The 14,008-nt window shown below is 38.3% G+C and overlaps 1 protein-coding gene across 1 annotated transcript in view; it reads right to left on the bottom strand.

The window, feature by feature from the left end:
* The window catches only part of NKAIN3 (sodium/potassium transporting ATPase interacting 3), a 383,503-nt gene that overhangs the window by 183,162 nt on the left and 186,333 nt on the right, over nucleotides 1-14,008 (bottom strand). The window contains exon 3 of the mRNA XM_075085109.1: nucleotides 10,464-10,544. Within this exon, the coding sequence (XP_074941210.1) occupies nucleotides 10,464-10,544 (81 nt within the window). The remainder of the gene's footprint in view (nucleotides 1-10,463; nucleotides 10,545-14,008) is intronic.

Raw genomic sequence — 14,008 nt, 5'->3', positions numbered from 1 at the left:
ATCAAATTGTCAATAAGTAGATAAAATAATACCCTGAGCAATGAAACCTAGGTTCACCCTTATCTGCAGATGGATTTGCCATACTTGCTCACAACCAAACCACAGCTCAGAATTTTCCCTTCCTCACTCCATGAACAAGATAATCAATTCAACCTTTTCTAGTCACATGAGGTTAGAATACACAACTAGGTGGTCCTTCCTGCCCTTGTATGCTCTGAGTATTGTCATGGTTTTGGCTGGGCTAGAGTTAATTTTCTTCACTGCAGCTGGCATCATGCTGTGCTTTGGACTTAGTATGAAAACAATGTTGGTAACACACCGATGTTTTAGTTGTTGCTGGGTAGGGCTGATACTAGTCAAGGACTTTTCCAGCTTCCCGTGCTCTGCTGGGTGCACAAGAAGCCGGGAGGGGAGGGGGCACAGCTAAGAGAGCGGATTCAAACTGGCCAAAGGGATATTCCATATCATGTAACGTCATGCCCAGTATGTGAACTGGGAGGGGTTGGCCGGGAGAGGGAGGCAGCAATCGCGGCTCAGGGACTGGCAGTGTCAGTCAGCGGGTGGTGAGCGGCTGTATCATTTGTGGTTTTGTTTCTTTTTCCTTTTTCCCTTTTCTTTTTTATTATATTACCATTATTGTTATTATTATAATTATTTTATTCTAATTATTAAACTGTTCTTGTCTCAACCCACAAGTTTGGGTTTTTTTTTTTTGCTTTTGCTCTTTTGATTCTCTCCCCCATCCCACAGGGGTGGGGGGAGTGAGCAAGCGGCTGCGTGGTGTTTAGTTTCTGATTGGGGCTGAACCACGACAGTCTTTATTCTGTATGTTCTTGTTGTTCATCTATATAACCAATCCGTTTTCAAATTTTGCTACAGCTTCAGGCACAGATATACTATAGGTACTCTGGGATTTCCCCTTTCTGCAGCACTACCCGTTGCAGCATGCACTCCTGCATCACAGGACCCAGTTCAGATTGGGACCACATCCTTATTTCTTTTTCATATCCAAAGGTGTCTTTGGAGAAATTTTGCAAGCACTTGAGCTACTGATCTCCTCACTGTAATGCTGCATTTTAGCTTTTCCTTTTAGATGTTCAGGATCCTAGAAATTAAGCTAATGAACTCAAACAAATATGAATATGATGCTTATATTAATAATTTTACCTGCGTAGCAGTCAGCTAACCATATACACCTCACCCATCATTCCCAAAGCCCATCAACCATGGATATTAAATGGATTATTAAAAAAAAAAAAAGCCAGAAACATATCTTCATTGGTTTAAATAACTGACATGATGACTGTGGCCTACACTCCTGTCCTGGTTTCAGCTGGGATAGAGTTAAATTTCTTTGTAGTAGCTCTATCCCAGCTGAAACCAGGACAACTCCAAATTTCAACCTTAAAATTCAGGATCAAGGGGTTATAAAAGAACACCATTTCTGTTTGAAAAACTTATTTTAATGGTGCTGATTGTATATAATCTTATGAACCACTGTAAATGTCACCTGAAAAGATATGAAATTCAATTTTTGCACCATCTGGAATTAACTCCTGATTTAGTTGTTCAGCAATGCGATCATATCACCTAAACAAACTAATTAACATCAGAATGACACATTCTGCAGTTATCTGTGTCCCATTTGTTCCACATAATTTTTTCCAGAATGACCTTATGCTCAAATTGTGCCACCAAGCTAGCTGCATGTTAATTCTCCTTCCAAGAGTAAGCATATATTTCATTAAAACTTATATGATGCTACGTCTTTACAAAGTAGAGTGAAACAGGCTGAATAAAAAATGACTTTGGTTATGTGAAATCTGGAACATCAAGAAACAACCACAAAGTCTTTTCAGCTAGTCTTTGAGGCTAGTTCATTGTAGAAATTTTTGAATTACAGGAATATGCACTGATTTCCATATTAGAGTAGTAACAGATTAATACTTTTCTGCTCTTTAATTTGCCCCTCCCCTTTTCTTTTTGTTTAAGAGAGCATGTATTAAGTCCTCCTTTTAAGCACTCAGCAGGTAGCATTCCTGTAGTTTTATTTTCACATGGCAAGTATGAATGTGTAGTTATTCCCTTTTTTTGTTTAAAAATGTAAATTGCAAATAAAAAGAATGCATTTTTCATAGCTTCACCGTTATGAATTCACAGTTTGTGGGTAATTGGTTTCTAACTTTTCACAGAAACAGTCATTGTATTCTAAACAGAAACCACCTCACACAGTTTCTGCTCCTGCAGGTACTGATGTCAGCCTAACATAACATCAAAAAATACTGTTTGCAAATACCATTGAAAGGCACACCACAAACACACTGAAGCTATGATTAATGGTACCTAATACTAGCCAAGGCCAGGGCTATCATTCTGAAGCTCTGAAGTGTTGTTTCTGTTCAATATTATACTGCATAACTTCACAGTAAATTGGTTTCCAGGTTTATTACCAAAGTAATTAAAAATTCAAAAGGTTGCTGTTTGAACAGAACATTATGGAAAAGTATTGAATACAGTTGAACCCGGAGATTATTTCTCTACGCTGAGAGAGCAGCAAGATGGGAGGAGCAAGTTGCATAAAAAAGGTCATATTAGAGGTTCATATTTTAGCAAACACATTTCAGTGGAATCTCTATGGTAGGAAAGGGCACAAGAATAGCAAGGAGGAGGCAACTGGTTCTAAAACCTTTTTATAAAACAAAACAAAACCCAAAACCCCTCCTTACTGTTGAGAGCTGGTTCGAAGAAAGAGTGAAGGCCAGGGGAATTAAACAGATTATATGATGCAAGAATTAAAACCTGTATCTGGTCTGTTTGTCTTTGCCTTTATATTAGTTTAATTGTATTTACTAAAATGGTGTTTAATTAGCATTCCTCTTTTTTACACGTTGGAGAAAATTCTGGAACAATACTTTTAAAAAAACTATTCTTTAAGCCCTTTTGGAATAATAAAATTAGGGAAGGAGGAAGTGACGAGAGGGTCCAAATCTCAAAGAAATGAAAACAATCTTTTCATCAGGTTTAATTTCTGCAAGTGGAATTTTATTAGTGCACACACTAGGAAGAGATTATATTTAACTACTGCTATAAAACTAGTCATTTGTAATGTCTAGAAATTGCAGAATGCCTACAGCTACATCCATTGCTTTAGCATGATCCATTATTGTGCATATCACAGCTAGTAGCAGCTGACGGCATCAGCTGAACAAATGGACATATAGGAATGGGGAGAATAAGAAGGCAATGGCTATGCAGTCTGCCAAGGCCCAAGAGAGATGCTGACCAAAAGCAACTGATATGAAACAGATTTGTGTGGGAAGAAAATCTCAGCTGAGTTGGACATGAATGTATGCACCATGTCCAGCAGCAAAGAAAAATACTATTATCACTCTCACATTGTTCTTGGTGAAGGATGTGTTGCTGTGAAAGGCAATCCTTTGTGTTCAATTAAAAATCCATCAACAGAACAGAAAGCACGAGTCTTAGCTGTAACTGATGCCTAGTCTCTATCAGGAGTGAACAGTAATGGCAGTGTCACCTCCCACTTGGTGTCATACAGCTGCACCAAAACCCCACCTGTGCATGCTCAAGAGCTATTGTCAGCCATCTTGGAGCCTCCACTGGGGTCCCCCATTTTCTGTGTCCCTACACACTTGCTGGGAGGAAAAGCCAGAGACACCCCAAGTGCCAATCCCGCCGAAGTCAGTAAGACTCTGAGTTGATTAAAGATGAGGTTTTGATTCTTTGACTTGTACTCACTTTTTCATTTTTTAAACACTCCTACCCTAAACCATCCACGAACACTAACTTGGGTTTTTATCTTGACAGAGGCTTATTTCTATAGATTAAAAATGGCAGGGCAGAAGGGTTACCTAGATCACCCTACACTGACATCCCTTTACTTCGTTCTTCAAAATACCCAGCCATGAGGCTTTGTGACAGCTTTGGATCGTATTCAATGCTCTTATTATTAAAAAGCTTCCCCTGACCTCCAACCAAATCTTCTTTGCCACACGCTCAGCAAATTATTTCTTGCACTTTTTCCCAGTGGATATGAAAAAACCTGGTCACTTTCCTCCACATGAAAATCACTTACATGTGAGTAGATGTACTATGCCCTACCTTCAGCCTTCTGCTTAGACTAAGGAAATCCTCCTTCACCCCCACCGCTGATTTTTCATATAGGTTTTATTTTACTAAGTTTAACACTTTTTCTTGCTCTCGTATGGATGCTGTCAACTTTGTCCACAAGCTTTTTGGAGGGGGCTACGCCACAGAGCTAAATGTAATGCTAATTATGCCAAAATAATTGTCTCAATTGTCTTACTTATATCAGCCCAAGTTAGAATCAGAATCACTTTTTCTTTCATATTGTTAACCTAAATTCAAGCAATGCTTATACTCTCATTTCACATTAAAAAAGACACAAGCATGTCAATTAATTACAAAAGAGCATTGGTTTTGAGCTTAACTTACTCCATTTGAGATGATTAGATATAATTGTACAACAATTAAGGATTAAATGACATGCACCAGATGGAATAAATTGGATTCCATATGTAGCAAGGATAAAGTCCACATGATTAGCCCCCATTCTGATGCACAATATTTTGTTTAGGAAAGAGTATTAAGTTACCATTCCCACAATATTTTACTTGAGTAATTTATTAGTCCTTTTTGTCCTCGGATGGAATAAATCATTAATTTTTCCTAGTTATAATTCTGTCCTCTGACTACAGATCCCTATAAAAGTTTAGTCTATTCTGTCTCCAGCTTAATACATTTGGCTGGAAGCCCTATAGACTTTGATCTTACATTTATAAGTGTAAATAATACTAGAAAAAAGTGGAAACGATTGTTTTATTAATTAACATACACAAAATTTCATTTGTCTTCAGGGGAAAGGGTAATGAAGCTAGTGTCATCACAGAATCTTAAAATCACCATAGAATGGTTTGGGTCAGAAGGAACCTTAAAGGTCATCTAGTTCCAACTCCCCCGTCATGGGCAGGGACAACACCCACTAGAGCAGGTTGCTCAAGCTCCATCCAACCTGGCCTTGAACACTTGCAGGGAGAGGACATCCACAACTTCTCTGGGCAACCTCCCAGAGCCTTACCACCCTCACAGTAAAGAATTTCTTCCTAATATCTAATCTAAATCTACCTTCTTTCAGTTTAAGCCATTACCCCTCGTCCTATCATTACACTCTCTGAGAGAGTCCCTCCCCATGTTTCCTGTAGACCCCCTTTCAGTACGGAAAGGCCACGGTAAGGTCTCCCCACAGCATTCTCTTCTCCAGGCTAGAGAACTCCAACTCTCTCAGCCTGTCCTCATATGGGAGGTGCTCCAGCCCTCTGATCATTTTCATGGCCTTCATCTGGACCCACTCCAACAGTTCCCTGTCCTTCCTGTGCTGAGGGCTCCAGAGCTGGATGCAGCACTCCAGGTGGGGTCTCACTGGAGCAGCATGGAGGGGCAGAATGACATCCCTCCACCTGCTGGCTGCTCTTGTGATGCAGCCAAGGATTTGGTTGACTTTCCAGGCTACGATCACACGTTGCCGACTCATACTCAGTTTTTCATCCAAAAATATCCCCAAGTCCTTCTCAGCAGGGCTGCTCTCAATCCCCTCATCACCCAGCTTGTATCCATGTCTGAGACTGCCCCAACCCAGCACTGAGTTCTCAAGCCACAGACATAAGAACTAGTAAATGGAAAACACAGGCAAATTTCATTTTTCATACAGGCAATTTTTTCAGTTCATATTCACCTAAATTCAAGACCTAAAATCAAGAACCAGATAATAAATGTGAACTATTTTAGAAGCAGATTCCTAGTGAATATGAGTGTTTGTCATGCAAATCCTTGGCCAAAAGCAATACAGGCAGAGAGCTCAACCTTGAGAGCTAAACTTAAAATAATCCAGAATGAAGCAAAGTTCATGTCCTAGAAGCATGCCACAGAAAAACTAGGCAGAACAAGCATAAGCATCATAGAAAAAGAGCTCATCAACGTTGCCCAGCTGCCTAGGTAAGGTATATCAAACAACAGGAAAGGAGTACACAGTACTGGAGGGCTGCTATATATTTACTTGGTAAAGGCAGGATCACATGTAAACAAATGTCACTGTAACCCACAATAAAACAAGTAGCAGAAAAATGGGCTATCAAAAAGTATCAGTTGGCAGAGTGAATGATAAATACAAATAAACACAGCTATTTTCACTGGATCTGAAATACTGGAAGAATACAAATGATAGAAATATTAACAGTGCACACTGAATAAATGAGGTCTCCTTTGGAAAATAAGTAGTACATAAAAGAATGTATTGCTGGGGATGGAGGGCTGGCTTATACAAGTTAGAAGTGCTCTTGTCCATATTTAAGAACAACATAAAAACTTCAAAATAACAGCTTCTGGTTATTGTATTAGGTAAAATACAATCAAACTTTATTTTCAAGGATGCTTTAGAGAATTTTTTTTTGCCTCTTATTGCCTTGAGATTTGTGTTTATGTCTATGTTTTTGTTTAAAATTGTCTATACTCTCGAACGTGGCAATTAGAACACACTTTAATTTCAAGACAGAATAAGATCCAAACAACTAATGAGATCATGTATGGATGAAGCAATCTGTCATCCTGCAGCATAGGATTAAAAGGTCATGTTATAATAGCAGCTTTGTTTCTCTCATACAGAGTGGTTAACACTAAAAATTATGCTTTCAATTTCATAAAAGCAGCAAAGGAAAAACACAGGCAAATTTCATTTTTCATACTGGCAGTTTTTTCACTGCTAAAATCAGAAATGAAAAAAAAAAAAGATTTAAAAACCTAAGTTAACACCAAAAGAGTCATATGGGTATATTTATTTTATTTCTGATCAAATACAATTTCTTTAGCCCTGAAAGAGCATTAAAATTTTATTCACACATCTGTAACATAAGTGAAAAAGGAGCTTCACTTATACATTGTTTATAAGGTAGTTAGAAAGGAAACCTTTACTCATTAGCTTTCTACTTACAACACCAAGCTGTGGGAGAACCACTTTTATTTCCTTTTCACACCCCAGATGACTTGAATCCACATCATCCTTTTCCCAGGAGATTGCCCTAATTACCATACTGTAGTTATTGGGGGTGCTTTCAGAGAAAGCTCTTCTGTGAAGCTTTCCCACTTTATCTATGATACTAATTGGAGCGGGGACCATAACCCACGTGAATTCCCCGATGACAGGCCTACAGCCATATATACAGTCTTCCAGTTCCCAGCTTACCTTCCCCACCAGTTTCCCCCACTCAGGTTTACCAGTTTGCCCCTCCAGATTACTAAAAAACAAACTTTGGTGGGAATTTGGGAATGTATGAAATTGCCTCTTTTGGGGGGAAGGGGGATGGGGTGGTAGGGGTGGTGGGGCAGGTTGGCAAATGATTTGAAAACATGAAATGTGTTTTCATCTAAAACTATACAAGCTTTCCATGTCACTCTTGTGAAGCAGCATCATACTTTTCTGAAATAATGGAAAGGATTAAGTCACATACACTTGTGTTTGACACTGTTGGGGTACGTGGCAGAATTTTTTGTCATTCCTTGTGAAGAAAAGTTTAGAGACCCTGGTGTACTAGATCCGTAAACTTTAAACTGAGTATCAAGCTGTTCCTTATAGAAAAAAAAAATCAGTATACCAGGAAAATCTGAACATTATGCATTATAATTGAAGGAAAAAAATGTTTCCTTCAAACTCCCACAGCAAAGAACAGCCCTAAATTACCTACATCCTTATTCTTGTTCAAATTTTCCATTAAAAGTAGTGGAACTTCTTGGCAGAATTCAAACAGAGAATATTCAAAGGAGATCTTTCCACTGCAAGAATAAGATCTGAGCAAGATTTCAGCTGTGGGGGGTTTCTGTTAGGATATTTGAAAAGTCTGTCCACATTGTATAGGTACCCCATGTGAAGACATTGAATTAAAATTACCATTTAATATTGCACCAAGTTATATTTTCTGATAGTATTCATAACTGAAGACCTAATAAATTCCCAGGACTCTAAGCAACAGCTAACTCTGAATTTGGCCAGAGCAAATATAAACATGATAGTGCTTAAAAACAAACATACCAAACGATATCAGTCAGCTGCCAGACAGCATCATAGTTTTCCCTGATAGTATGTCAACAGAAATTAAAAATTGTAATCAATCTGCATTCATTTCAGAAACAAAACCTTTTTTTAAAATGGAAAAAATTGAACAATAGCAAGAAAAGAGGTGCATAATCCCTGCCAAGATTTCAACGCTGAGAAAATAGCCATCCTTGAAAACCTTCTGATGGTGTTTGATTTCCCAACCACACTAACGTACCTTGATAACGGCACCTTTCTATCATGCCTGACAACACAGGAACATATTCATGGAGAGCAACAATGAAATTTTTAAGCTAGCTCATTGGGCAAAATGTGGGTCCCAATTAAATCAGTGTCAAATACCCATCAATTTGTAAATACCCAGGATTTTATGCATATGGTGCAAGAAGACCTCAGTCTCTTGACGACCACATCATCTCCAGCCTAGTTTTCAGAAACAGCATTAAATGGGCCCCAAATTCCGTGGTTTACTGAACCAAATTCTTGATTGCCTCATTACCAGCTTTGTCCCAATACTGGTGCCTTTGATGTAATTTGTGCAAGAACAGTGAACTTCCACAGAAATAATTTTGTTTATTGCCTTGTTGAGAAACTACTTTTCAAATGTTGTAATTATAAGCCCTAAGCTAAAAATTCCACCAAAATTCTGAGGTCAACCAAAGTACATGCTAGTAAAAGGGATTTTTCTCAGCTGCTGAGTAATATTTGTGCTACTATTTCTCTGCATTGTGATTTGTCATATATGCTAAGTAGAGAAAACCTAAAAGTAAACACAGTGGTGAAACTGGAAGATATAAGATTTCAATTCATACCTTCTGGTTTATAATCCCCTTGACACTAAGGATATGATCAGAATCCTTTGCAATCAATGGAAAGGTAACTCAATTTTTCACAAGCTCAGGGGTCAGACTAAAAGTTTTGTTTCACTTCCCAGGCACTTAGATAAAAACACTAGTTAACCATGAAAATGTTATAGTCACTATAAAAACAGTCATCACCCAACTGATTGAAAAACTGGAAACTCTATGTATAATGAAACGAACAATTTATTTGGGCATTCATCACTTTCATGTGTTACCCTTCCATTCATCTAATAGATTTTTAAGTCAGAACATACCAATATGATCATTTATTTTCATTGTCTATGAGGTGCACCAATTTCCTCATCAAGCCTATGACTTCTGGTGAACTACATCATATTTGGAGAAGAAATAAACCATTGTAGCTTTTCATTATGAACTTTTATCACCAAAGGAATCTATCACTAAAAGCTTTAATTTTAATGGAATTTTTACTGAGTAAATTAAATTTTATTTCTTATTAAATCAGTTTCACCAGATTTCTGTTTCTTGTCAGACAAAAGCTAAGAGTTTTAATGCTGAATCCAAAAAACTATGTAGCTCACAAATGTTCTCATCTGAACTGAGCTGGGTTCACACTTCTCTAAAAGCATCGCATGAATTAACAGTGACATAGGTCATATCACTAAATCTATGACTAATAATGGGAACATCTATTAACAATACCAGAATCTGCTTGCGCTATGGGCATACTATGCCTGGAACCATTTAAGTATGAATGTGGTAAACAAAGATCAATGTAATCTATGTCTAACAGGAAGATAAAAACCTGCAGATGTTGTATGGAACTCACTGTAGATACAATACTAAATACAACCTACGCTAACATAAATGCTACCTTGTACGAATGCAGTATGTATCTTGATACTTTCAGCAAACTTTTCTGTTCTAATCAGACCTTTGAATAAGGAATCAGTAACCTCAAGCATTGAGTGTCACATAAAGGAAAGTTTCATTCAGATGTGAAAAAATTCATCCTTTGTCATTTGTTATTTTTTTATAAAGAATTAACATTCTCACCATGAGACCAATTTGCTCAACAAGTTATTACATTAACCTTCCTAGTAATTTTCTTTAGCTGCTTTGAAAGTAGTCTCGGAAATTCAGATACATTTTTCATACACACTTAAAAAAATCAAACAAAATGACATTGTCTGTTTTTCAACAATCAAAGAGAACCTCAAATTTTCCACTGAATAACATTTTTATTTTTTCCCCCCGATGGTACTTCAGAAAGCAACAGTAATTCAGATTCATTGCATTTATGTACTTCAAACATATGACTATTTACTATCTGAGACAAGTTCAAACACTGATGTTCTCATCAGAGGGGAACTCCGAAGATCAGATTGAATGTTCAAACAATCACATTTTCCCTCTATGGTTCCAGTCTTCTGAAATCTGAGAGTCCTGCTGTCAAAACACCCTCCCATAAACCTGAAGAAGGATGAGTGTCCTACCTTAGAAAGTCCGCCTACTTCCAGATAGAAGCAGATAATGAAAACATTCCAGGTGACCCACAGGGCAGTCCACACCGTGTACTAAACACAAAGCCAGATGAAAGCAAAAAGACAGAAAAATAAAATGTGAAGATGAAAGAGGTCTTTTTACTGAACAGATCAATAATAAAAAACCTGATATCAATAGGTATTGTTCTTCTGGGAACAGACAAGCACAGAGAGTTCAGAAAAGGAGCTCTCCCTGCAGAAGTCCCCTAAGAACCATAGGAAATTACAAATCCAATATTCTTTGCTGCTCTAAATACATAGCAATAAAACAGATTTATTCTTCACAGTTTTACACTACCCTACTGATGCCAATTAAGTCCAAAATGCTGACTTAAACACTGGTTTGGGGGCAACTGTGAGTCATTCGTAAATCATGATTTAGTTCTGTTAATGGAGATTCCAGAATAGCATAATAATTTAAATAAGCAAATAGTATTAAAATAATACTTAAACATTATGAAGAAAGAGATAAGAAAAAAAGCACCATCAAATAAAACAGAAATTCTATTGATCTTATATTTGGATATTTTTCAAAAACAAACAGCTAAAGGCTAAATCTGATGTCTTAAAGGTATGTTAATTACATTAAAAATAACTCACTACTTCGCCAGCCACTGCGGCCATCAACAATGCAGCCTTAACAGGTGAACATATCCATATCTCTTCTGGGTTCTCCAGTGTCCTACCCTAGTGCAAGGCTGAACTCATACTCCACCCACAGCATGACTGGAAGAATAATTTGTCTACCTTAAATCATCTTTTGCATTTAATTGTCAGCATAATTGACTGGCACTAGTTCCTTACAGATGTACTGTCTATCCATATACAGCTGTAAACTATACCCAATGAACTCTCCAAGCAGTACCCCTCCAAAGCATTTCTGTCTGACGGGCTAAGCGCACGCTCAGCCACGCTGGAGCTACATCCACCTGAAAAATGCAATGAGCAGCAGTGCGGCCACTTCACATTTACATGCTTATACCCTTCACAGTGGAGAACTACTACTAAGTGCCTTTGCAAGTCTAATTAGCTGTGACCAGGTGGAGCTAATATGCTATTGTTTTGCTTCAATATACTCAGTAAAGCTCAACACCCTGATCTACAATATGCAGGATGCCATTTCCATTGCACAGGTGCCATCAGCTTGGCTTTCTTGGGCAGTTTTAGGTTATGTTCCCCTCTTCCTTCCCCTCCCTGTGATGCATAGTGAAAGGTTCAGGTGAAGAGGGTTGAATTTTTCCCCACTTCAATGACCCCCACATGCATGTGATCATTTCTGTATACCAAACAGGTTAACTGCTTTAGTTTGATTCTTATGCGGTGCTTCGGCAGTTTGGAGATGGCTATGACATAAGAAGTAGGTCATTAATAAACAAAACAAGACAAACGCTCCTGGGTCATTTCTGCTGGCTTACAGAGAAGGGCAGTGTGGAAAGTGAAGGCTGGGTTATTATAAAATAGACAAAAGCTGCTGTGGTCTGTGAGCCATATAAGGTCTGTACTACTTATAAGATTAACTTAAAAGAGGATATCACATTTTACCACGTTTGCTGAGTCTGTGGTAAGTCATCATAAGCTCCTGATTTTCCAACGTATGTCCTTAGAACATTAGGTGCAGAGTGTTCAAAATTAACGAACTCTTAATACAATCCCAGCTGCTCAAAACAAGTAGATTTCAGAATATGCAGAATTCCCCTTTTTAAGAAAGAATTTTTTATCTGTTCATGAATTAGATCTGTCATCACAACCACAGGAAACCTACTTGATCTGCCAGGCCAAGCCAAATCTGTTAATGGCCTCATTCTGTCCCACGGGCCCCAATGACAACCCTGAACCATGCAGGCAAAACCTGTCTGAATGTGCCTTCCCAGGCCAAGCTAGGCTGTTTTACACAGCCAGGACCTGTTCGGTCCCTCATCTGTCCTGACGATTACTGAAAGGGAAGTGCAGGTGCCAAGGAGGTGAGCACCTTGAAACCCAGCTGCTGTGTAAGGGAGAGGCTATTCCTAACTCTCACTGAACTGCAGGAATATAAATTTAGGCTCTGTTTTCTTTAAGAACTTAATAATTACATATTCAGTAATTAGTAGTACATAATTTTTAAAAGTGAGAAAGTTATTCTCCACATTTGAAAATGCATTGTTTTGGTATGCAAGCAGCAGATTTTTTTCCTTGTGCAGTGTCATAGGTACTTCAGGAAGACTACATTTAAAGAAAAGTTTTGAGACAGCAAAAGCAAGAAAGCAAAATTAGGAAAGTCAGGATTCTGATTATATTTGCCACCTTAATTTTTCTCTTTTGTGGAGGTGCAATACAATGCAAACTTTAATTCAATTGTCATAGGTATATTTTTATTTTTAAGACCCTATCTTACTCAATACATTTTATGAACAGCTAACCCAATACTTCATTTCTCTTTGTCGCTTAGACCCGCTCTGAGGACGGAATATTAATTTCCTCATGAGGTTTTTTAAGATGCTCATCGCTGTAATGTCTGAGAGCTGCACAAACATTAACTAATTTATTTTATGTTGATACAGCTCTCAGAATGCAAATGATGTTCTGATACATGCAGAGATTACATTCAGAAGTATTCATACATTATAGGCACCCAACTTGAGATGCTTAAGACTTCATTTCTCAGAACACTTGGAGTTATACAGCACTCTGTAGCTCAGTGTTCAGCTCCCTGTCGCTGAGCACTCAGCACCTGTGCAAACCAGACCAGAAGGTCTCAAGACAAGAACCCAGAATGCAAGGGGAAAACAAAGCACGTGAGGAGTTTAAGTGACTCGCTTTGTGTCAAAAACGGTTTTGCTAGTTGAGAGCAGAGATAAAACTGAGCTACTCAGAGCAGCCATCATAACAAAAGCAATCCTTTTATTCTTGCTATCATTTGCCTCATTCTTCCCATGTTTCTGCAAGTCATGTTTCTAGTCTATAGCTACTATCACCATAAAAACCCCAAATGTATTGCAACTGAGGTGCCCCCAGAAAAAAATTCGTATGCATCCACACAGTTCAAAACTGCAAATATATAAAAGGATCACATTAAGATTGCACAAGAGGGCTTTAATAACAGCTTTGTTAATTTTCCAGTGCTTCTTCCTGAAAAATTTGTAATTCTTTCTGAACACAATGTGTATAAATCTATATGTATATCCCTTCAAGGTTAAAAAAAAAAGTAACAATATTGCATTACGTGGCACCACACTAACACCTGCTTGGGTCGGTACGTGAGGCTTAACTTTTAGATCCATCATGAAGGCCTCTCCTCTGAGCTCGCAAAGAAACTGCCTGCAGCCCTGGGTTGCTGCCCTTTGCGTGAAGGGACAACAGGCAGGGGAAGGTGTCATGCATGCTGGCAGACATTTGCTGTCCACAGAGGAGCGGTTATGGTCTGAAGCATCAGGTTCACACTAATCCTCGGGGTTCATTTCTGTCCCAAGGAGCATCACCTAACCTGTTTCATGACCTGACCTGCCATTCAACCTTTC

The sequence above is a fragment of the Phalacrocorax aristotelis genome, chromosome 2, assembly GCF_949628215.1.
Source record: "Phalacrocorax aristotelis chromosome 2, bGulAri2.1, whole genome shotgun sequence".
In the NCBI taxonomy this organism is placed as follows: Eukaryota; Metazoa; Chordata; class Aves; order Suliformes; family Phalacrocoracidae; genus Phalacrocorax; species Phalacrocorax aristotelis.
Note: the sequence above shows the minus strand (reverse complement) of the source record. Positions and strands in the feature narration are given on the sequence as shown.